General features: G+C 45.1%; 1 protein-coding gene across 14 annotated transcripts in view; it reads left to right on the forward strand.

The window, feature by feature from the left end:
* Nucleotides 1–24,829, forward strand: part of LOC137656632 (uncharacterized) — a 425,700-nt gene that overhangs the window by 338,289 nt on the left and 62,582 nt on the right. For 11 of the 14 annotated variants that reach the window (XR_011046976.1, XM_068390809.1, XM_068390815.1 and 8 more), the window contains 2 exons: nt 1,922–2,071; nt 13,011–13,160. The exons of 1 other annotated variant lie outside the window; for it this stretch is intronic. Coding sequence is in view for 12 of the 13 variants with exons in the window: in XM_068390809.1 (XP_068246910.1) it covers nt 1,922–2,071; nt 13,011–13,160 (300 nt within the window). In the remaining variant the exon portion in view is untranslated. The remainder of the gene's footprint in view (nt 1–1,921; nt 2,072–13,010; nt 13,161–24,829) is intronic. 2 more of the 14 variants (XM_068390811.1, XM_068390810.1) reach the window with 2 other exon arrangements.

Here is a 24,829-nt window from a genome sequence, read left to right on the forward strand (position 1 = left end):
GTAAACAGTTGTTGTGTTTTAATAATGGTATAATTTTTTTCTACTTGCATAGTAATTTAGAAGGATTGACTTAATTACATACAATGTGCTCAGTATAATCACACACTATAGTTGTATTTTTCAGTAAAGTAAAAATTAGAATTAATTTGATCCCTACAGCAAAAACATTCCTTTAGGATTGTGTCTACGTATTTTGCAAAGATGGTTAACGGTATGCTTACATAATGTCACAGACGAATTTGTAGTTATAATAATTGCTGAAACTCACAAATTGTTTATTCTTATGTTTTGACCAGAAATACAGTATTTTATAAACTAAAAACCTAAATAACTCTGTAATAATTTCTTCTTTTAAAGAAACAGGCATAAACAGTGCATTCAATTACGTTTAACACTGATTCTCTCTCTCTCTCTTTCTCTCTCTCTCTCTCTCTCTCTCTCTCTCTCTCTCTCTCTCTCTCTCTCATCATAGCCTAAAATATCCTATTCAATGTCGGAAGCATTGCTGCATTCCAGAAAATTAAAATTATGTAGATGGTTAATTGTGCTTTAATCAAACATTTATGTATTTTTGTTTCAAATTGGGGTGTAGTTTAATGATTGAAGTATTTTGGGTGCTGTGATCAAATCAGCTGATGCCCATAGGAATCAATAAAAAGAGTTTTGTTTAATATACTATTTCTCAACTTATTCAAAACCTCTAAATATAGTTAATATAGTATTACATAAGGACCAATGTGTTATAAGCTATCATATTCATATACAATAAATTTAGTTCTCATTACACAATTAGTTTTCTCTCTCTCTCTCTCTCTCTCTCTCTCTCTCTCTCTCTCTCTCTCTCTCTCTGTATGTGTAACAAATGAAATCTGTTTTTTTGTAAAGTCTTTATTGAAAGTAAACTCACTGATGAGGCCGTTATAAATAATTTATTAAGCTTTATAATCAAGCACTGCAGACTAAAAACTATGAAATATAAGGTATCGGCAATATGAATGAAACTCTGGTTAGTATTATGGAATTCAGCAGTACAATTAAATAAAATAGGAGAGAAGTATTTCAAATGAAACTATTGAAATTGGTATGCTAATTGGAAAATAATATATCAAGAAATAATTTTTTCTAACAGAATCTGAATTATTCTTCGGCAGTACATATGCCTTAATAATATACAAGTTATTTAATCCGAAATTTGTATTTTTTTTAACGATACAAATCTTGAGCTATTTCTAGAAATTGGCCCGCCAACCATGTCCCCCTAGAAAGTGCTGCCTGCAAGCAAAGTTGGTGCTCCACCCTGTTGTAAAAGTGAGCGGGGTAGCCGGCGACCCTACTGTGAGGCATTTGTTGACTGAATGCACCACTTATAGCACAGAAAGAAATAGATATATTTTTGAGGCTCGGGGTGAGCATGGCAGGTTTATCCTTGCCAAGATCCTTGGACATGATGTGTCGTATAATGCTAGTGGCATTTTTTAATTTATATCGGAAGCAGGCCTTCTTAATGCTATTTAACTTTTATAACATTTATTTTTCTGATTTTAATTGGCTATTCTCTTAATCTTTATTTATAATAAATGATTTCGGTGTCAATTACCTTTGATGTCAGGATGCCAGAGAACTTCAAATCATTCATTCATTCATTCCACCCCTTCCACTAACTAGCGTTACTCGTTGTTATCCCTCACTAAAATCTTACGGTGTTTCTTTCAGCTACACCGGAAATAGTAACCATTGTAAAAAAGCTCCAGGTTTTATCGTTAGGAAAAATATACACTAATTCCAAATTTGACATTTCATGTGTAGATTTGTTAAAATTTTTAAAGATATAGGGTATTGAATTATCCAAAATGGATATCTTTACTTCTATAATTTTATAACAATTTGGTGAAGTAATACTGAAGCAACCCTCTCCAAACAGAGGAGCAAGCAACCATACCCCAACCAGATGTAACCGAGACATTTTTGATAAATGGAGTTCACATTGAGCCCCTGCCAGTGGTACATTTTGCAGTACCTTCAGATGAAGGATCAGTACGAAAGCCAGAAGAAGGAATTTGCAAAGGACCCAGTAAGTAATTTAATTTTTTTCTAAATCTTCTTCATTATGTTACATTTGAGTTTCTGTTAATTTACGCTTATTTGCCTGTACTAGGGTGGGCTAACACCTAACTTAAAAGTCACTGCCCCTTTTTCTCGATCGGGTGCCCAAGCTGATGATTAACACAGTAAATACTCCTTATTATTATTTGAATTTGGTTTCTACAATAGTTTATAATTATTTGTACAGTGACTAGTGCATATGCACACATGTACACTATGTACTAGACACAGTAAGGTTACAGTACGGTGTTGTTTTAAAGTAAATATTCACCGAGCCATCATCATCCCCTTATTGTTCTGTATAACAAAAATTGTTCCCATCTAGTTATACTGTACTGTAATCTAATACTCACTGATACTGTAGTGTATATTACTGTAATATATGTACAGTAATATCACTACTGTACAGCTTAACTATACCTACTGTAAGTATTCAGTGTTTCCATTCAGACGCCTCATAGCCTACTCGTTTTCTTGAAGCATGACTCAACTATATGTTGTCTCCTGCACAATAAGCTATTATCTACTGTAAATATATTTTTGGGCTCAAGCCATGTCGTCCTGATGGAAGTTTCTTGAGGCAGTTTCCGACTGTATAATATTTCTGCGAGTTATATTACAAGAGAATTACCGTCAGATATCACCGGGTTCTAACCCCCGGAACAACTATATCGTGTATAATCAGGGATGTATCCGTAGATAACTATCGATATCTGCACCCCAAACAGACTTAACCCAGTCTAGGAATCTAAGGAGGAGCGTAGGTGAGGAGCTGTTACATATCTTCTCCCTCCATAGTACTGTTCGTGTCTGATAAACTCATTCCTTTGATCGCAGCTTACCTACGCGTTTGTATTTTGTCTAGTGCGCCATTTCTCAGCTTCTTGGAGTTATTCCTAGCATGATGGCTTTCCTTTCGTCATCAAATTGAGTACCCTTTTCTTTTACAGTTCGATTTAGCTGTAACTGCTTTAGATCCCCTTGGGGAGTGGTTAATTATCTTTTTAATGGCTATGAGCCATTGGGCGCCATGTCGAGTTTGTGGCCGCCCTTTTTATTTCGTGTTCACTTGGTATTATTTCACTAGTATCACGTTAGCCAGCTTTATTTTAGCATTACAATGCTTTGGGGTCTGTTTTGTGTTTACTTATACTATGCATTAATATCGTTTAAGTTTTAGTTTTGTGTGTGTCAGTCCCGGCTTGCCTAGCTTAGAGAGTGGTAGTTTTGTCGGAGACAGGTTTGCCGATGGTGATCAGGTCTTTCTTACTGGCCTCATTGGCAGCGGCCATTTTACCCTTAAAGGGTTAGTTTACTGAGCCCCTTTGCCTGCCTGCCTTTGATCCCCGGTTTTTTTCGACCTATTAGGCTTAGCCTAGCCTTCCTTGGCGAATCCGTTGGTCCGCCATGCTGCATTCCTTCATGATCTCCCATGCTAGGACTGTGCAGTTGATTAGAGCTCCCCTTTGTGAAGGGTGATCTCCCCTTGTCTGCGCGCAGACTTATCTGTACTGCCGTCCGCTCCTATCCTCTGGGATTTCTCGATCAATATGCGGCATCGTCCTATTAGGCTTAGCCTATCCCTCGTTGGCGAAGCCGTTGGCCCGCCATGCTGCATTCGTTCATGATCTCCCCTGCTAGGACTGTGCAGTCTTTCTGAGCTCCCCTTTGTGAAGGGTGTTCTCCCCTTGTCGGTGCACTGACTTACCTGTACTGCTGTTCCCTCCTAGCCTCTGGGATTTCTCGTTCGACTTGCGGCCCTCGTCGGCAATAATTTGGTCCCACATTCTGTATTCGCTCGTGATCTCCCATGCTAGGACTGCAGAGTCCATTGGAGCTCCCCTTTGCGAAGGGTGATCTCAGCATGTGGGTGTGCTGACTTACATGTACAGTACTGCTGTTACCTCCTAGCCTCTAAGATTTCTCGATCGGACTGCAGCCGCCGTTTCGGACGGCGTGGCATTTATTTTAGAGTCTTTCTAACCTTTCCTGAGATTCAGGGTGTGGAGGCATAGAGAGTCCCTGTCTAGAGACTCTTCTTTGTTTGGATAACCCTCGGATTGAATTTAGATTTCTTTCTGAGCCTGACTTCCTTGCCATCGCCTCTGTTCTGGGGATTGTTAAGGAATGCTTTTTTGATGCATGGGTATAGCTACCTCTCTTTATATTCTAGCCATTTTGGGACGGACATTGCACGAATTCTATTATTTTACTTGATCGTGGGGGTTGGTTCCTTTTGGGGTATGACCCTCCATGGCCATCAGCATGCTTCTCCCTGAGGGGCAGGCTATTGGACTGACGGCAGTGCTGGAACCTAACATCTTTGCTGACACTTTTTTACACACTATCTTATAGTACTCATACTGGCGATGCGTCACTGCTTGCGGCAGTGCCGCTACTGGCTTCACTGCCTTCAGCTATGGCATGGTATTTTATGCAGGAACCCTTGCCGTTTCTTTCCGCCACTCTAGGCACCTTTGCCCCTGACGGTATTGCCCTTACTGGCGGCGGCGGGGTTAGTACTAATCAGTGGGAGTGGTTGATTGTGCCAGTGCCTTAGGCCACATAGGACACTGGAGGCGATGCTGTTACCCCCTATCGCTGCCGGTACTAACGGCAACGCTGTTACATCTGGGGTACATGCCTTTGGCAGTGCCAGTACCTAATGGATTGTCCCCAACTTTTGACACTTTATACTCTTTTATAGTACCCATACTGGCGAAACGTCGCTGCTTTCGGCAGTGTCGCCAGTTGGTAAGGTGTTTTCTGCAGAAACCCTTAACCGTTATCTCCGCCGCCCTTAGGCACTATTCCCCTTGACGGCTGACGGTATTACCGTTACTGGCGGCAGGGTTAGTACTAGTCTATGGGAGTGGATATCTGTACCAGTGTCTTAGGGCACATAGGACGTTGGCGGCAATGTCGTTCCCCCCTGTCGTTGCCGGTACTTCTGGTAACGCCAATACCTATAGGGCACATGCCTTCCTGTCCTTTTTATCTGAGACTGTCTTACCTAAACTAAGATGGGTTCTCTACTGACTGTAGGTGACTTCAACTACAGATTAGTATAAGGGCCTTACTCCTTCAACCTTTGAGGCTTCTTTATGTACGTCAGGCCTGAGAACTCCTTTTACGAAAGGTTTTCTAGGCCCCTTGCATGAAAATGACCACTATTTATAGTTATTGCATTTTTACCAATTTTTCCATTTCCCTCTGAAGGTGTGGATTGGATAGAGGGGTGATAACTCTATAGGCTAGTTCCCACTCTCGGGTCTTCCCTAATTGAGGTTATCAACTTGTTGTAATAGCCCTCGGTTTGCTATAGATTCTTGCTCATTAATCGATGCGTCGATTGCTTAAACTTAAGTTTACCCATACCGTTGCCTTTTAATTAGCAATTTCTCAGCGGAGATATAGGAGCGACGGTTCTTTCCATGAGCACCTCCCTTTCCTCCCCCCCCCCCTTTCTTCAAGAGGGGAATGGACATTTCGTGCTTTATTTACTCCTTTCTCACCAGTTACAATTGCACACAATTTGGGGATTACTATTCCCTCAATTGTTAACATGGAATCCTAATAATCCATTTCTTTCAGCTTTTGGTGAAAGTTAGAGGACGTCGTACTCATTTAAACCCTTTTCTCCTTACAGGCAGTGCCTGTGACGGAGATGCACTGTTGAGTGCGAATATGTGTCAGGACTGTGAAGCATCCTTGTGGTCATGATGCATGCCACACACATGCGAAGTGTCGGAGGATGAAAGGTCCAGTATCGTTCTAGGACCATCAGGATTGCAGTGTTTGTAAGGATCTACAGTACTTCACTCCGGATGGGTCTCAAAGGATACCTCCGATGACGACCGCGTGTTCTTCCCGCAGTCCCATCACATTTGGGTAAGAGGATGAGGTAGGTCTAGAATTCAGTGGGTCTACCACTTTGGACCCCACTACAGCAACGGCCTCCCGGTCTACGGTGACGATTACTTCTTCCGTGACGTGGGCTGTTCCTGCCCTTTTTTCCCTCTCAACATCATCTGCTGGGCTCACGGAGCTCCTCAGTTCCGGAGTACCTTGGGCACTACAATGGGTCTGGTATTTATGGCTAACATGAATGCCTTCATGAAGGGTAATTAGTAATACCAGATGCTGATGTTCAAGGCCTCATGTTAAGAGATCCAGACCTTGAAGGAGCAAGAGGAGTCGACTAGGTATAAGGTCTTGCTCTCCTAGCTACCTTATTGCACGCGACAGTGATGACTGCAGGGTGTATCAATATACAGCTTGTCACCTTCGGTGAGAGGTTGGCCTCCTTCATGGCTCAGGACAATATAATCTTTCCTTTTGCCTAGAAGAGCTACGTGGCTGTGGAGAAAGCCACCCGTGGGGGTAAGCCTCTCCCAGCTTTGGAAGAGTAATCACCAGTCTCGCCTGTCTTACCACATGATGTCGTCCATTGGACCAATGTCCAGTTTATTTTTGCTGAGAGTAAACTGGATAAGGATACGGCCGGCCGCCAATTTCATGAGAAGCTGCCCAGGATTCCCGAACACCTTCTTAAGGCTGAATCGTAAGCCAGACAAAGGTTGTCAGTGTCAATGTTTCTGTAGTGCTCCATGGAGATGATGATTGAGAATTTTGCAGACGCTTCAGTCTTTTCTTGTTGGTGAAAACTCATTTCGCCACCTTTATGAAGGACCTTTATGCCTCTTTTCAGGCCCGTTGAGCCAGTAGAGAGCATGTACTTGCTACAGTGACCATCCGCCTTGAGCTGAAACGTTTCATCACCTTTAGCATCGAGGGAAAAGACTTTTTTCCTTAGAAGGTGTCGAAGGAGGTTACGTATAAGGCTGTCGCAGAGCTTAGAGCCTTTTTCGGAAGAGGGGGATCTCATTGAAGAGGAAGTTCACCCCTGGGAGAAGCTCACAACCCAAAAGGTCTTGCAAACTGCCTTATCATCAGAAGTCGTTGGCTCTTTCCTATGCCGCTATCCTTCAGACTGTGTACACTGTGCCCTAACAAGTGGTGTCACAGGCCCCGTCCTTCCACCCTGTGTATGAGTAATGGTCGTCTTCCAGTGGTCGTGGACATTGAAACGGCAGTGGAGGATGTGGTTCACGTCCTCAACACAAATAATGCCGGTTTCCCAGTAGGGGGACGGCTGGCTTTGTGCAAGGATTGTGGGTCCTTCAGTCCTCGGACACAGAGCGTCATTTCCATAGGCTTTGGTTGGAATTGGTAACAAAGGCCACCACAGCTCAGGAGTTTCTTCCAAAAAACATCACCTTATCTGGTACAGTATGTATAAGACCTTCTGAAGAGAAGAGTTATCTGCGACATGAGATCTATGAGATTTCAAGGTCGTCTATTTTGCGTGCCAGAGAGGGTTTGAGCATACCTCAAATTACTCTCGTCTTGTCCCGTCTAAACCTGTTCATTCAGTGCGACGGGTTCCGGATGTTGACTAGTTCGCAGATACGGACCTTACCATCTCTGGAGGCTTTCACTGTCTCTATAGATCTTACCAACGTCTTTGTATCTTCCGATAGGTCGACACTTCTTCCCCTACCTTGGTTTCAGCCTGGAGAGAAAAGGCTATGTATTCAGAGCTATGCCATTCGGGCTCAATACGGCTCTGAGGATTTTCACGAAGTTTTCTGACGCAGTCGTACAACAACTTTGGGAGAAAGGCCTTCAAGTAGAGGCGTACCTGGTTGACTGGCTAGTGTGAGTTCCTTCGGCACCGAGTGCTCGAAAGCAGCCACTCGAGTTGTACGGTTCCTCCAGTCCCTTGGATTTCAGGTCAACTTCAAGAAATCAAGACTGGCTCCAGCTCAAGATTTCCAGTGGTTGGAAATTCGTTGGGACCTTAAGTCACACTCCCTATCTATAAAGAGAAAGGAAATAGAGACGTCAGTCAAATCCCTGATCAAGTTGGGGATGATCACCAGGCGGCACCAAGAGGTGGTTCTAAGATCTTTACAATTCACCTCGGTAACGAACCCTGTCCTCAATGTACGACTCAAAGATGCAATCAGAGTTTGGGAGAGGAGAGCCTCCAAAGCTCTTCGCGACCATCAGAAGCTGACTCCGGTTTTACTGCATAAGCAACTTAGACCGTGGTCCACTGCCAAAAGTCTTTCACAGATGGTGCCATTGCGCTTTCCTCCTCCAGTAGTGACACTTTACGGATGCCTCGTTGGATGGTTGGGGGGAGGGTCATAACCCACCCAAGAAAGTGCAAGGCTGTTGACCTCAGAAATTTCAACAATTCCACATCAATATTCTGTGGTCCATGGCAGTCTTCTTGTCCCTCATGAAATTATACTTGGAGAACATTCATATCCGTCTAGACCTCAACAATAGGGGGATGGTCCATTGCATCAACAGACAAGGGTCAAGGTCTCCTCAAAAAAACCACGTAATGATAGCTGTCTTTACGTTGGCTCAGAAGAAAGGTTGACACTTGTCAACATCCCAGCTTCAAGGAGATCAAATCCCTGGCCTTCAAGTGGATCTGTTTGTGACGAGTCTCAACGAGATACTTCCCTGCTAGGTAGCACCGAAATTGGATCAAGTATTAGTGGGCATGGACATAATGTCCCTGGATAGGAATCATTGAACGACGATTTACCTATTTTCACTGTTCATCTTCCTCATGAAGGTTTTGGACAGGCTTCGATCTTTCAAGGGTCGGCAGCTCTAGTGGCTTCTCTGTAGCCAAAGAGGAACTGGTTTCCCATCATCACGGATTTGAACCACAAGTGGGTGCCGTGACCAACCCAATTCTGTCCAAGGAGGAACAGCAGGAGTAATTGCGCTTTATCATGGAGATCGAACAACCCTCATCTCATGATTTTTATGCTCTAACCCTGGGAAAGAAGTTCAAAATTCAACGTGATAAGTGGGTATTTGCGGAAACTATGAGTCATCTAACACCATGACTCAGTATGAAACGTCATGGACGAAATGGGTCAAATTGGTCAAAGGCAAAATCCAAGGTTGATTGCTATGGATTTTGTTTAGGTTCCTGCTTGCTTTGTACGTTTAAGGTCCAGCTTCATCCACGATTTCGTCATACAATTCGGCCCTCACTAGACTAATATTATGCGCCTTTGATGTCGACTTTAACTCGGATCTCTCCAACAAAATTCCAATGGTTTTTGCCGGGATGCGGCTGTCGGCTCCACCGAAGTCTATTTCTTGGTCTTTGGACAAAGTTTTGAAATTCTCTTTGGACATAGACAGTCAAACGGTTTCTATTCATGATCTCAATCAGTAAGTCATATTTTTAATTGCGATGGCTTCCGGTGCTCGGGTTAGTAACATTGTGACGCTTTCTAGAGACGATGACCTCATTGAATTTGTGGATAAGGGTGAGGTTAATTTATACCCTGATCCCACTTTTCTGGCTAAGAATGAACTTCCCTTTAAGCGTTGGGCTCTATGGAAAATAGTTCCCCTACCAGGTGATCATTCCCTGTGTCCAGTGCACTGTTCGAAAGTGTATTTACTAAGAACAGTGCAGTTTATGGGTGGTCATTTGTTTCAGAAATGTACAGTCGGGTTTGATTTGTCTTTGAAACAGTTAAGTGCTAAAATTACTTACTTTATACGTAGAGCGGACCCAGCTATTATGACATCGGGTCTCGACCCTAGAGACGTGGCATCCTCCTTGAACTTTTTCCAGCATATGTTCTTTGAGGGACTGCAGGTATATATTGGTTGGAAGTCCACTTGAGTTTTCTTCGGGAATTATCTGAAGCAATTGGAGGAGATACGCCATTTTGCGGTGGCTGCGGGAAGTGTTATCAAACCCGCTGCAACGACGTAGCCCACAATGCACCCTAGGGCACTCCTTCAGCTTGTTATTAGCAATGAGTAAACAGTTGATTTTTGCTTCCAGAAAAAAACGGGAAAAATACATTTAATCATTTCCCTTTCAGGTTCATATGCGTCTTTCTGACGCTGTTTGTGTTCCCTCATTGCTACAGCCTAACTGTCTAAATGGTAGTTAAGCTATATCTCATTTGGTTCGGGTGATTACCCCTCTTTATATAGGCGTGATCATGTGTCTATTGATCAGGTTTATCTCGTCATAAGTTCCCTATGGTTCCTTATGTCATGTATTTGTCCCCTGATGTTACCTTTGTACAAAAATTTTCCATATGTGATTAATGATGGTTTCTCGTTAACCTTGGCACTGATTCTTGTGAGTAAAAGGCTGTCAATTGTTACATGCCTTTTAATTTTACGCCTTACTATTATAATAATAATTACTGTAGTGGCATTAACTTTAGTGTGCCTTCTCATTATTATCCTTCCTGAACATAATTGGATTTATCCTCCTGGCAGGTTTTGGTTCCATACGCCTCACCTATGATGCCTATTTTAGTTTTGAGTTCCTTGAGGTTCCCGACATTAGACTCAGGTGAATTTCCAATTGCGGAGGGTGGTTCTTTTTGTCCTTATTGCCTCCTTGTCGGACCATCATGCTTGTCAACACGGCCTCCGAACTGTTCTGGGATATATAGTTGAGAGTGATACCTATGCATTGATGGAGTAATCCTGTAAGTGTATTTCGGTATTGGGACCTCTCTCTTTGAGGCTTCCTACCGAGGCCTAGGTAATTCTCTGGTACAGTTCCATCAGGTTGACATGGCTCGAGCCCAAAAAGTGGATTTTGACGTAGGAAAAATCTATTTTTGGGTGAGATAGCCATGTCGTCCTGATGGCCCACCCGTTACGTTGTCCCTCCCCGATGCCTCGTCGGATGCCTCTTCTTACAGTAGTTACACTACTATGTGGAATGAGTTTACAGAGACGAACAGTACTATGATGGGAGAGGATATGTAACAGCTCCTCACCTATCCTCCTCCTTAGATTCCTAGAATGGGTTAAGTCTGTTTGGGCTGCAGATATTTATGGTTATCTACGGATACGTCCCTGATTATATATGATATCATAGGATAGTCGTTCCGGGGGTTAAACCCTGTGATACATGACGGTAATTCTCTTGTAATATCACTCGCAGAAATATTATACAGTAGGAAGCTGCCTGAAGGAACTCCCATCAGGATGACATGGCTATCTCACCCAAAAATAGATTATTCCTGTCAAAATCCGTTTTATTTAATCTACTATTTCAATGGGCTAGAAAAATAATAGTTAATAAAGGTATCACCAGTAACATTACAGTATAGTCATTGTATAAACGTATACTACAGTATAGTCATTGTATAAACGTATACAGCCACCACAACCGAACCAAAAAAAAAAAAAAAAGAAAAATACAGTAAACAGCTGTTACATTTTAATAATGGTATTTTTTTTTCTACTTGCATAGTAGTTTGGAAGGATTGACTTAACAACATATACTGTAATGTGCTCAGTATAATCATTTACTATAGTTGTGTTTTTAGGTAGAATAAAGATAAGAATTACTTTTACATCAAAAACATTCATATAGGATTTTGTAGGTCTACGTATTTTGCAAAGATGGCTGTAAATGTTATGCTTACATAATATCAATGAAGAATTTCTTGTTACAATCATTACTGAAACTCACAAATTGTTTTATTTTTATATTTTGAACAAAAATACAGCTTATTTTATAAACCAAAAATGTAAATATCTCGGTACAGTAATATTTTTTCTATAAAAGAAAAAACCTAAACAGTGCATTCAATTACAGTTTAGCACTGATTCTCTCTCTCTCTCTCTCTCTCTCTCTCTCTCTCTCTCTCTCTCTCTCTCTCTCTCTCTCTCTCTCTCTCTCTCTCTCCATAGCCTAAAATATCCTATGTAATTTTGGAAGCATTACTGCATTCTAGGAAATTACAGTTATGTGAATAGTTAATTATGATTTAATAAAACATGTATTTTTGTTTTAAATTTCGCGTGCATTTTAACAATAAAAGTATATTTGGTGCTGTGATCAAATCAGCTGATGCACATAGGAATCAATAACCAAAGTATTGTTTGATATATTATTAATAACTTATTCAAAACCTCTATATATATAGTTAAGATAGTATGACATAGGCACCAATGGGTTATAAGCTATCATATTCATATAACACATTTATAGTTCTAATTACAATATTAGTCTCTCTCTCTCTCTCTCTCTCTCTCTCTCTCTCTCTCTCTCTCTCTCTCTCTCTCTCTCTCTGTAACATGAAATCTTTATTTTTGGAAAAGTCTATGGAATACTCACTGACGGAGCCATAATAAATAATTTCTTAAGCTTTATAATCAAGCACCACAGAGGTAAAATCTATGAAATGTAATGCATCAGCAACATGAATGAAACTCTGGTTAACATTATGCAATTCAGCACTACAAATAAATAAAATATGAGAGAAGTATTTCAAATGAAACTATTGAAAGTAGTATCCTAATTGGAAAGTGATAGATCAAATAATAATTTTTTCTTTTAGTAAATGTAAAGTATTCTTCGGTAGCATGCCTTAATAATATGGGAGTTATTTGATCCAAAATTTGTATTTCTCTAACGATACAAACTTTGAGGTATTTATACATTGATCCGCCGACCATGTCCCCCTAGAAAGTCCAGCATGCAAGCAAAGTGGGTGCTCGGCCCAGTTGTGCGAGAGCAAGGTATCCGGCTACCCTCCACCCTTCCCTTTAACTATGGGTACGGGTGGTTATCCCTCACTAAAATCTTATGGCTCGTCTTTCAGCTATACCGTAAATAGTAACCCATATAAAAAAGCTCCAGGTTTGTAACGTTAGGTAAAATACAAATTAATTCCAAATTTGACATTTTGCGTGTAGATTTTTTATAAATTTATGAAGATGTAGGGTATTGAATTATCCGAAATGGAGATATTTACTTCTGTAATTTTAAAACAATTTGGTGAAGTAATACTGGAGCAACCCTTTCCAAACAGAGAAGCAAGCAACCATACCTCAACCAAATGTAACAGAGACATTTTTGATAAATGCCGCTCCCATTGAGTCCCCGCCAGTGGTAGATTTTGCAGTGCCTTCAGATGTAGGATCAGGACCAGAGCCAGGAGAAGGAATTTGCAAAGGACACAGTAAGTGATTACATATTTTTTCTGAATGTGCCTCATTAAGTTGCATTTGAGCTTCTGTTGAGTTACGTCTATTTGCCTGCACTATGGTTGGTTAACTCCTAACCTAAAAAGTCATTGCCCCTTTCCTCGACCGGGTGCCCGAGCTGATGAATAGCACAGTAAATACTGCCTAAAATTGTTTTGATTTGATTTCTACAGCAGTTTATAATCATATGTACAGTGTACAGTACATTTGCACACATGTATACAATATACTGGACACAGTAAGGTTACAGTACACTATTGTGCCAAAGTGAATATTCACAGAGTCGTCATCATCCCCTTATTGTTCTCTATAACAAAAATTGTTCCCATCTAGTAATATTGTATTGTAATCTAATACTCAACGATACTCTTGTGTATATTACTGTAATATATGTACAGTAATATCACTATAGTACAGCTTAACTGTACTTACTGTAAGTGTTTGGTGTTTTCATTCAAACGACTCATAGCCGGCTCGTTTTCTTGAAGCATGAAGCAAATGTGTCGTCTTTTGCGCAGTAAGCTATTATCTACAGTAAAATTTATTTCGTCTTCTACTTCAATGGGCTAGAAAAATAAAAGTTAATAAAAGTATCGTGAGTAACATTATAGTATAATCATTGTGTAAACGCATGCAGCCAAAGCAACCGAACCCCCCAAAAATACAGTAAACAGCTGTTGCGTTTTAATAATGGTATTATCTTTTTTATCTACTTGCATAGTAGTTTAGAAGGATTGATTTAACAACATACAATGTGCTCAGTATAATCATATACTATAATTGTGTTTTTAAGTAAAATAAAAGTAAGATGGTTGTAAACGGTATGCTTACATAATTTCACTGACAAAATTGTAGTTATAATCATTGCTGAAACTCACAAATTGTTTAATTTTTATGATTTGACCAGAAATACAGCTTATTTTATAAACTAAAAACCTAAATAACTCTGTAATAGTTTCTACGTTTAAAGAAACAAATATAAACAGTGCATTCAATTACAGTTTAACAATGAGTCTCTCTCTCTCTCTCTCTCTCTCTCTCTCTCTCTCTCTCTCTCTCTCTCTCTCTCTCATATCATAGCTTAAAATATCTTAATCAATGTCGGAAGCATTACTGCATTCTAGAAAATTACAATTCTGTAAGTAGTTAATTGTGCTTTAATAAAACATTTGTGTATTTTTGTTTAAAATTTTGGGTATATTTCAATGATCAAAGTATTTTGGGTGCTGTGATCAAATCAGCTGATGCACATAGGAATCAATAAAAAGAGTTTTGTTTAATATACCATTTCTTAACTTATTCAAAACCTCAATATATAGTTAATATAGCATTAAATAAGGACCAATGTGTTATAAGCTATCATATTCATATTATACATTTATAGTTTCATTACACTATTAGTTTCTCTCTCTCTCTCTCTCTCTCTCTCTCTCTCTCTCTCTCTCTCTCTCTCTCTCTCTATCTCTCTTTTCTTTTCTTTGTTCCGTAACTGAATACAAACCACGCTATTTACATGGGTAATTACTTTGGCGACAGCCGACGACGAGCCATAAAGTTTTAACGAGGGTTTCCTACCCCGCCGCTAGTTAGCGGGGGTAGGGAGGGGTAACTAGCTACCCCTCCCCCTTCACACTCACCGATGATTGATTCACTTTACTTTTAGCTCGGAGCGACGACAGACCTGTCAGCGCTCTCCTCTCTTTTGACTGCCATAATTTGTGTTTGCTTTTCTTTCAGCGTTTGTGTGTGAAGTTGGCCTCTACTCTCCTTATGCCCACTTGCCCTGAACTTCCCGGCCGCCCTTGTCGGACCTTTATGTCGGCCGTGGAAACGGATCCTCACTCCTTATGCCCCCAGTGTAGGGGCCAACGGTGTGATAGTTCTAATTTGTGCATTGAGTGTAGGGAGTGGTATACCTCCCAGTGGGAGAGGTTTGCCCGCCGACGTAAGAAGAAGGCTAAAAGGGATATTTCTCCTTCCGAGGTTTCTCGGAAGAGAGAAAATCCTAAGTCGTCTTCTTCCGCCGCCCATTCCTCCTCCGAAGTTCCCGCTCGGGCGGCCTCTTCCGAGAGGCCGGCGAGTGGTAGCTTAGACCGTAATGTTGATGTCATTAACCGATCCCGTGGTGAGGGAGAGGTCGTTGCCTACCATAGCAAGGTGGCTGCCCTACCCCCCTGGGAGGAGGTATTTGTTTCTAACAATGACCTTTTTCAGCTTTGGGCTTCCTTGGGGCTACAGGGGTCGCCCTCCAAGGAAGCCTTGTTTGGTATGATCAAACGGGGTGCGGCTGCCGAACAATCGTCAACCTCAGCGGACATAGATCCTCTGTCTGTGGTTGATGTTGTTGTGTCGGAAACATCTTGTGGGTCTGGCCAAACTCCCGTTCCTGTGGCTGCGGTAGCAGAAGGCTCTGTCTCCCCCTCCGAACATACTTCGAGGGAGGAGCTTAGTCCCACGGTCTCTCCTTCCGTTGAGACTCCCTGTCGGGGGAGTTCTCTGGTAGAGACGCCTCTTCGGAGGCCTATTGATGGTCAGCCTGCTGATCCCACGCCCCCTCGTGGGCATATAAGGCGGAAGGCTCGCCCTCCCCTTCGCCGTAGAGGCCTTCCTTCCCCCTTCAAAGGGGTTAAGAGGCGCCTCTTCGGCTCGTCCTCACCACAGTCATCTGCGGAGGAGACGACTCGCCGTTCTCCTGACCTGCCTGCTACCAACCTTGACCTCTCTAGGGATTGTTCGCGATTCCCGTCGGAGGATGGTCGTCCTTCGGGACAATGTGAGCTGTCGCCCCAACCATCGACATCTAAAGCTGCTGACACGCTTTACGCGCCAGAGACTGCCACTGCGCAACCTCTTGACCCTTCGGGGTCTCAGGGACTTGAGCGCGCAACTGTGTCGCTCGCCCATAAGCGTAAGGCTCCGCCTGCGCACCCTGCTGCTGTTGTTCCTGACATTCCTGACAAAGCGCCTTGGCGCTCACCCTTAGGCGTTCGCGCCACTGTTCCTGTTGCTCGCCAGGGTTCCCCTGCGCGTCCACGCCCATCGGCGCCCCGTCGCCCTCCAGCAGTTCCTTAAGTAGCGCACAAGCGCCCAACTGCGCAAACGCGCCCTGTTCCTGTTATAGTGCCGCCACACTCTCCTGCACACTTGCGGCCAGTTCCTGATATGGCGCCTACGCGTCCACCGGTGCCCCAGCGGCCTCCAGAGCTCACGCGCCCTCCGGCACCTCGCCGGCCCCCTGTTCCTGTTTCATCGCGCGCGATCCAGGAGGTTCCTGAGTTGGCGCACAGGCGCCCACAGGTTCCCACAGGTTCCCACGGACTCGTCGCGCCCTGCGGGGGAGAGACGCGATAGGCGTCCCCGCGCGATTCCCGCTCCAGAGCTCACGCGCACCCCAACGCGCCCACGTGTCGCTTTGGACCCATCGCGCCCACCTAAGTAGGTACACGATACAAGGGAGGCTCGCGATACGAGAGAGGTACGCGATGCGTGCCCGCGCACAGTTCCTGTTCAAGCACCAACGCGACCACGCGTCGAGACGACTCAGCTCGTCGCCCCAGAGGTTGACAAGCCAGCACACGGGCGCTCACGGACGCCTCTGGAACCGCGCGAATCTACTACAGTTATGATCGCGCCCGATGCGGCCAAATCGCGCCCGACACGCCCAAATCGTGCCTGTCCTTAAGACAGCGGTGTGGCGCAACTAACTCCAGAGCGCCCTCACGCGGCTCGCACCACGCGACCTCCGAAGCATCGAAGCCCGGTGCAACCTGTTCCTGATGCGCGCCCACGATCGCCAGCGCAAATAGTGCTTAAACAAGCGAGTAAACCGGTCCATCCAGACCATCACCAAACTTCTTGTTCCCAGGTTGCTCGCGACCCTGCTCCCGCGCTATCGCGCCCTCGGCCAGTCCTACCGGACACCTGCTCGGGCACTCCTGTTGTCGCACGCCCTCACGGGCCACACCAGGTCGCTGCGCGCCCGTGTGTTCGGCCTCCTCTTGTTCCAGCTCCTGATCGCCGCACGGCCACACCATTGCCCAGTCGCGCTCGCGGGCATGTTCCCGCTCAGGCTGCCGTGCACTCCCGCAGCCACGCTCCTGCTCTGTCGCCAGCGCACCATCGCTCCTGACCATCCTCCTGCGCACCCCCGCACCCGCGCCCGCCCCTGCCCACGCGGGTGCGCGCACGCGATTTTCCAGCTTCGCGCCCTCCTCTCGCGTGCGACCCTGATTTGAGCCCATCACACGAGCCCCAGTGCGATCACTGACAGGCTGTTTCTTCCTTGTCGCGTTCCCCTCCCCGCTAGTGCAGACCAACACGCTCGCCAGAGTGGGTACGCTCCTCGGAAAGGTCTATGGATTCTTCTCTTACAGCCCTGCAGGTGAACCCTCGTTTGTCATCTCCTCCTAGGGATCCCTCGATCCCCTTCCCTCCAGAGGGAGTGTCTGACAGCGCTGCTGTCAGTCAACAGCCTTGGTTCGACACCCTACTCAGAGCTCTCGTGCGGGCGATTAAGCCAGCCCTCTCTGATTCGGGTCGTAAACCAGCGGCAGCTTCCTCCCCCCTGAAGAGGAAGAGAGGAGTCTCTCCCGTGGATCCTCCTCCGAGGCCTGTGCTGTCCCCGCGTAGATCCTTGCGCAAGGATCCTACTCCCCCTCAGACCTTCTCGCCCTCCCTGCGGAGGAGGATTACCCCTCCTCAGGGGAGTCGGTTGAGCAGGAATACTCCCCCATCGCACCAATGGTGGATGTTCCTCCTTTTCCCGAGAGGTCTCCTCGTCACAAGGTTGAGAAGGACTTGCCCCCTTCGCTTCTAGAGTCCTGCATCCCTCCTATGAGGGAACCTAAGGACTCTAAGACGATTCCCAAATCGTCTACCAAGATCAGACAGGAACAGCCCAGAGCCGTCGAGGATGCCCACGTTTCCCCCCCAGGAAGAGCCTCTGGGTTCCGGAGACTTCGCTGCAAGTCCGACAGGAGGCGAGCACCAGGAGTCGGAACACGCGTTCTGGCAAGTCTTGACTCTCATGAGGAACCTTAATGGGATTCCAGACCCTGAGGTCCCACCTCGTGAAGGTAAGGACACGGTCCTGGATCCCGTCTACAGCACTCAGAAGCCCTCTAGAGCCAGCGCAGCATTGCCCTGGTCCCAAGGGATGAAGAGCGCCAGAGACAAGATCGAGGGCCAGCTCGCGGAGCTTGCCTCCTCTAGCAGATTCAGTGCCGGGAATAAGCTCGTCCCTCCTCCTCGTGTCCATCAGAGGAGGTACTTTGAAATTCTCGAGGAGTCTTCGCTGAGCCTTCCCTTACATCACTCTGTGGAAGGACTCACAGGGGGAGTCCCTCTTGAGAGACTCTCCAACTGGCACGTATCCTTCTCAGACACTGAGATCCAGAGCCAGGAGAAGGTCATCAAGTGCGCCATGCAGGCCACTTCATGGCTCCACATCTGGCTGGGGTCTCTGGGCATCCTGGTGCGGTCCGAGGATCTCTCCAAGGAAAGCACCAGGAAAGTGCTGGAAACCTTTCTCCTCTCGGGCACTCGGACCATCGAGTTCCTGTCCCACCAAGTCTCGAGCTTGTGGGCCAACACGATCCTCAACCGCAGGGATGCTGTTGCCTATAGGTTCCACCATAAGGTTCCCAGCGCCGAGTCTCTCTGCCGAGAGGTGGAGGAAATCCAACCAGGATTCCCTCATCCATAGGGCCCTGACATCGAGGCCCTATAAGCCTCCGGCGGTTCAGCAGCCCCGTCCCTTCAAGGATACGAAGAAGACTACCGTAGCAGCGAAGCCCGAGGTGACTAAGCCCTTTCCTGCCAAGGGCAGGAGGGGAAAGAAGTCCTCCAGGGGAGGCAAGAACCCTAGAGGCTCCGGCCGAGGCCGGAAGCGCTAGGGTTGGTAATCCCTCTGTGTGTCCACCAGTGGGGGGATGCCTGCAGAGTTGTGCAGCAAGGTGGCAGCAACTCGGGGCGGATGCCTGGACGGTCTCCGTGATATCCCTAGGGTATCGCGTCCCGTTCACAGCATCTCTCCCTCCCCTGACAGCGAATCCAGTGTTGTTGAGCTCTTTTGCCATGGGATCGGCAAAAGGGCAGGCCCTTCGGGCCGAAGTCCAGACCATGTTGGAGAAGGACGCTCTTCAGGAAGTCGTGGACAGGTCCCCAGGCTTCTACAGTCGACTCTTTCTTGTGAGAAAGGCGTCTGGAGGCTGGAGACCAGTCATCGACCTCTCGACACTGAACGGGTTTGTCAAGCAGACTCCGTTCAGTATGGAGACGGAAGACACGATCATACTTGCAGTGAGACCACGAGACTTCATGTGCACAATGGATCTGAAGGACGCGTACTTCCAGATCCCAATCCATCCGTCTTCAAGGAAGTACCTGAGATTTTGCCTAGACAACAAGATCTACCAGTTCAAGGTGCTGTGTTTCGGTCTCTCCACAGCGCCTCAGGTGTTCACCAGAGTCTTCACCATCATCTCTTCGTGGGCTCACAGGATCGGCATCCGTCTCCTTCGTTACCTGGACGACTGGCTGATCCTGGCAGACTCGGAGGCATCCCTTCTTCCCCACCGAGACAAGCTCCTCGAAGTTTGCCAGGATCTGGGGATCGTGGTAAACCTTGAGAAGTCCTCTCTGCAGCCCTCTCAGAAACTGGTATATCTAGTCATGATCATAGACACCAATCTCCACAAAGCCTTCCCATCAGACGAAAGGATAGCAAGGCTGAGGAAGGTTGTGAAACCTTTCCTCAATTGAGAAGAACTCCCAGCCCAATCGTGGCTTCGTCTCCTCGGCCACCTCTCCTCTCTGACCCGTCTCGTCCCCAACAGTTGCCTCAGGATTAGATCCCTTCAGTGGCGACTGAAGTCTCGGTGGAGTCAAGGACTCGACTCCCCGGACATCCTGATCCATCCTGATCCCCATGGATCAGGTGGTGGGTGGTAGACGAGAACCTGCGAAAGGGAGTGGATCTTCTCGTCTCTACCCCGGATTTGATGCTTTTTTTGGACGCATCAAACAAGGGGTGGGGTGCCCACGTTTTGAACCACAGGGCCTCAGGCCTGTGGTCAGAATCAGAAAAGTACCTTCACATAAACCTGCTAGAGATGAAGGCCATTTTCCTGGCCCTTCAAAAGTTCCACCAAGTCCTGGCGGGCCACTCCGTGGTGGTGATGGGTGACAACACCACGGTGGTGACTTACATCAACAAGCAGGGAGGTACCTTTTCGTAACAGCTGTCCCATCTTGCAGTAGAGATCCTGAGATGGTCCGAAGTCCACTCGATATCACTTGCGGCTCGCTTCATTCCAGGCAAGAGGAATGTGCTCGCCGACAGTCTGAGCAGAGCGACGCAGGTAGTGAGTACCGAGTGGTCTTTGGATCCTCGGATAGCCAACAAAGTCCTGACTTTGTGGGGATCCCCGACTGTGGACCTGTTCGCTACGGCATTGAACACCAAGCTTTCGCTGTACTGATCCCCAGTCCCGGACTCCAAGGCCCTCTGGCAAAATGCCTTCCAACAACGGTGGGACAACGTCGAAATGTACGCATTTCCCCAGTTCTGTCTGATGAGGAGGGTCCTCAACAAGACCAGAACATCGGTCAATCTCTCGATGACCTTGATAGCTCCGCTATGGCATCACGCAGAGTGGTTTCCGGACCTTCTGCAGCTCCTCACGGAGATCCCGAGGGAGGTCCCTCCACGCCACGAGCTACTCAAACAACCACACTCCAACATCTTCCACAAAGCCGTAGCTTCGCTTCAACTTCACGCCTGGAGACTATCCAGCATCTCCTCAAAGAGAGAGGATTTTCACAACAAGTTGCGGAAAGGATGTCTGGCCCCCTGCGCAGGTCATCCGCAGGAGTCTACCATGCGAATTAGCGAGTTTTCTGTGGTTGGTGCCGTGGAAGGTGTATCTCTCCCCTTGATGCCACTTTACCAGCAATAACGGAGTTTCTTGTGTATCTGCGGGAAGAAATGCGCCTTTTAGTCTCGGCAGTGAAAGGCTTTCGCTCAGCCTTAGGGCTTGCCTTCAGGCTCAAAGGAATGGACATTTCCTCCTCGATGGAACTGTCTCTTCTCATACGGAGTTACGAACTTACCTGCCCTCAGTCGGAAGTGAGACCTCCTCCTTGGAACGTGGTTCGGGTCCTCAGGTCTCTTAAGAGGCCTCCCTACGAACCATTATGCCAGGCTTCTGATCGCCACCTTACCTGGAAGACTGTGTTCCTGCTAGCTTTGGTCTCGGCCAAGCGAGTCTGCGAACTGCATAGTCTCTCCTACGACGCCGCCCATTCAAGGGGATGGGGGGAGGTAACGTTCGGCTTCGTCCCTGAGTTTGTTGCTAAGACTCAGAACCCGGGAGTGCCGGACCCTAGGTTCGACTCTTTCCAGGTCTCAAGTCTTCGTTCTGTAATAGATGACCCAGACCATCTCCTACTGTGCCCAGTCAGGAGTATGAGGTTGTATCTTAAAAGAACAGCTGCAGTCCGCCCCCAGGTGCGAGCCTTGTTTGTTAGCACCGGGGAAACGAAGAGGAGGGTCACCAGGAATACCATCTCTTCCTGGATCCGCAAGGTGATCCACCTGGCCTTGAGTTCTGACCCTCTTCCGTCACGGCGCCCTAGGGCGCATGATGTCAGGGGCGTAGCTACGTCCCTGGCCTTCAAGAAGAACTTTTCGGTGACGCAGGTCCTGCCAGCTGGGGTGTGGAAGCGTCAGACCACCTTCACGGCCCACTACCTGCAAGATGTGACACACAGAAGGCTCGATACGTTTTCTATCGGCCCTGTGGTGGCTGCACAACAGCTGGTCTAACCTCAGGCTCCTCATTGGACAAGCAGCAGAGGGTTGAGGGCATTGTTACCCGGTTTTAGTCTGTGTGAATGAAAAGATCTGTCTGGCCCTTTTCTTTTCTTCATCCTCTCCTCCCTTGGAGAAAAACAGCATCCTGGGTCCTTTGCACAGCTGACCTCGAACCTCTGCAGGTAAGCCATGCTTCCTTGTGTTCCTAGTAAACCCTTCTGCACTGTTAGGGGTCTTTTTGACCCGAAAACAATTTTACATTACCATATCTCTCTTGTTTTTAGAGATTGAAGCTTCATACTCCTTGAATTCTCCTGACTTTAAGAGGTTTTTGTAAATTTTTTCCCAATAGTTACTGAGCAGCAAAAAAAGTAACATCTATTCTGTTCGGGTCAAAATGACCCGTACCTACTTTTTGCTGTATTTTTTCACAGTTATTCGCTATCTGTATCAAAGATGGTATGATTATTGAAGTTACCCATTCAAATGCAGTATATACAATTTCTTTAATTATTGTATTCATAGTAAATTGATCTTCTTTGTTTACAAGGTATAGATAAAAAAGTGAGAGAACTTCCAAAAATTTTTTCCTAGTAAAATTCATCAACCATGGATAAGTAAGTCTTTACATCATTGTAAGATTGTTGTCTTTGATATATAATGATTCAGAGGAAATATTGGTTAGAAAAATGCTAGGTATAATATCATACTATGAAAATTATTACCAGCAATAGTCTAGGTCACATATTTTGGACACTAACACAAGCAGTTTTCTTTGTTTGTGTTCCAGAAAGTGTATAGCTTTTCCTGTAAACAAGTTTTATTGTCATGAATCCGGTGAAGAAAGTGATTGTATATCTTCAGAAAGTGATGATGGTGAAAAGGACCATCTTTCAGTTCATGATGATCTCAGTTACTGACTATGAAGTTGAAGCTGAAGAACAGCAGTCTTCCGGTCCAAATTCTTCAACCAGAAAGGGAAATACCAGTATGGATAATGGCAATGAACCTTATGATCAAACATCTACCAGCTCAAATTCCACATCCATTGATACTGACTGTAATGATGAAGAACAGCCACCTTCCTCTGTGAATTTCACATCCAAAAAGGGAAATATTGTATGGTCTTCAGAAAAAGCAAACAGGTCATCAGGAAAAAAGTGTGCAAGAAATATCATTGATCAAACTCCTGGTATCACTCGTTATGCAGCTTCAAGAATATCAGATATGCTATCTGCATTTGAATTATTCATAACTCCAAAATTATTCAATATTATTTTCAAAATGACAAACAAAGAAGCTAATCGTGTCCTGGGTTCAGGAGATATAATTAGCCTAGAAAACCTAAGAACATTTTATGGATTACGTCTTTTAGCAGGAGTTTATAAATCTCATGGAGAGTCTCTTAGGAGTCTTTGAGATGACATAGGGACGTCCTATATTTCGAGCTACAATGTCTCTTGAAACCTTTATGAAATATTCTAGGTTTATTAGATTTGATGATAAAGAAACCAGAGCTCGAAGGAGATCCACAGACAAACTTGCTCCTATCAGAGATGTTTGGAACATTTGGGTTGAGAGACTCCGTCTGATGTATAACATATCATCAACTGTTACCGTAGATGAGCAACTGGTTCCTTTTAGAGGAAAGTGTCCATTTAGGCAGTATATTCCATCAAAACCTGATAGATATGGGATAAAGATTTGAGCAGCATGTGATGCAGAGAATAGTTATCTTTGGAATGCTGAAGTTTACACTGGGCGTAAAGATGAATCTGCTGAACGCGAGCAAGGTAAACGTTTTGTTCTGCAACTTACGGAAGGGCTTAAAGGTAGAAATGTAACTTGTGACAACTTTTTCTATAGCTTAGATTTAGCTAAGGAACTGAAAAAGCGCAAGCAAACAATTGTTGGAACTATCAGAAAAAAATCGAAAAGAACTCCCAGTAGAATTCTGTAACCCCCTAAAGGAAGGACCAGATATACTACCCTTGAAGGTTACTATGAAGAAAATATAATTATTTCATATTGTCCCAGAAAAGGAAAAACTGTAGTATTGTTGAGTAACATGCATGATAGTATCACTTGTAGTGACAAAGAAGAAAAAAAAAAACTGACATAATTGAATTTTACAATTCAACTAAAGGAGGAGTTGATAATTTAGACAAACTTTTTGCCACTTACAGGTCAAAGCGTCAGACAAAGAGATCGCCTATGGCCTTGTTTGATAACATAATGGATGTGTCTGCCTACAATGCTTTTGTCCTTTGGAATGTAGTGCAACCTAACTGGAGAGCAAAAGATACCTTCAAGAGAAGAATTTTCCTTCATGAACTTGGATTCGTCTTAGTCCAACCAGTATTGTCTTCAAGGGTATCGTTGCCTAGGACGCCAAATGCCCGACGAGTTGCTGAAGCTGCAGAACCATCTATAGAATATAATAATTCTCAATCTCAAGAAAGAGCTGCAAAGAGACAGCATTGTCATATGTATAAAAATGACAACAAAGTAACCACAATATGTTCTGTCTGCCGAAAAACTACATGTAAGCGGCATACTGTTGTAATGTTCAAGTGCAAGAAATGCAACTAATTCCTAATCTTTCATAAGGTAGGGTGGTTGGGAGGGTTAGGTGTAGGGTCTAAATCACAATCACTTCCACATAGTAGACCCTGGGCATACAAGGTAATCAATTATGTACTTTGTATGGCGGAGAACTGTCAGAATTTATGAGACTGGTCATTTTGACTTGGAACAGATTAGATGTTACAAAACGGGTGAATTACTAAAATTGTAAGCTCTCTATAAACACAAGGCCATTCTAAATCT

Source organism: Palaemon carinicauda, chromosome 17, assembly GCF_036898095.1.
Source record: "Palaemon carinicauda isolate YSFRI2023 chromosome 17, ASM3689809v2, whole genome shotgun sequence".
Lineage (NCBI taxonomy): Eukaryota > Metazoa > Arthropoda > Malacostraca > Decapoda > Palaemonidae > Palaemon > Palaemon carinicauda.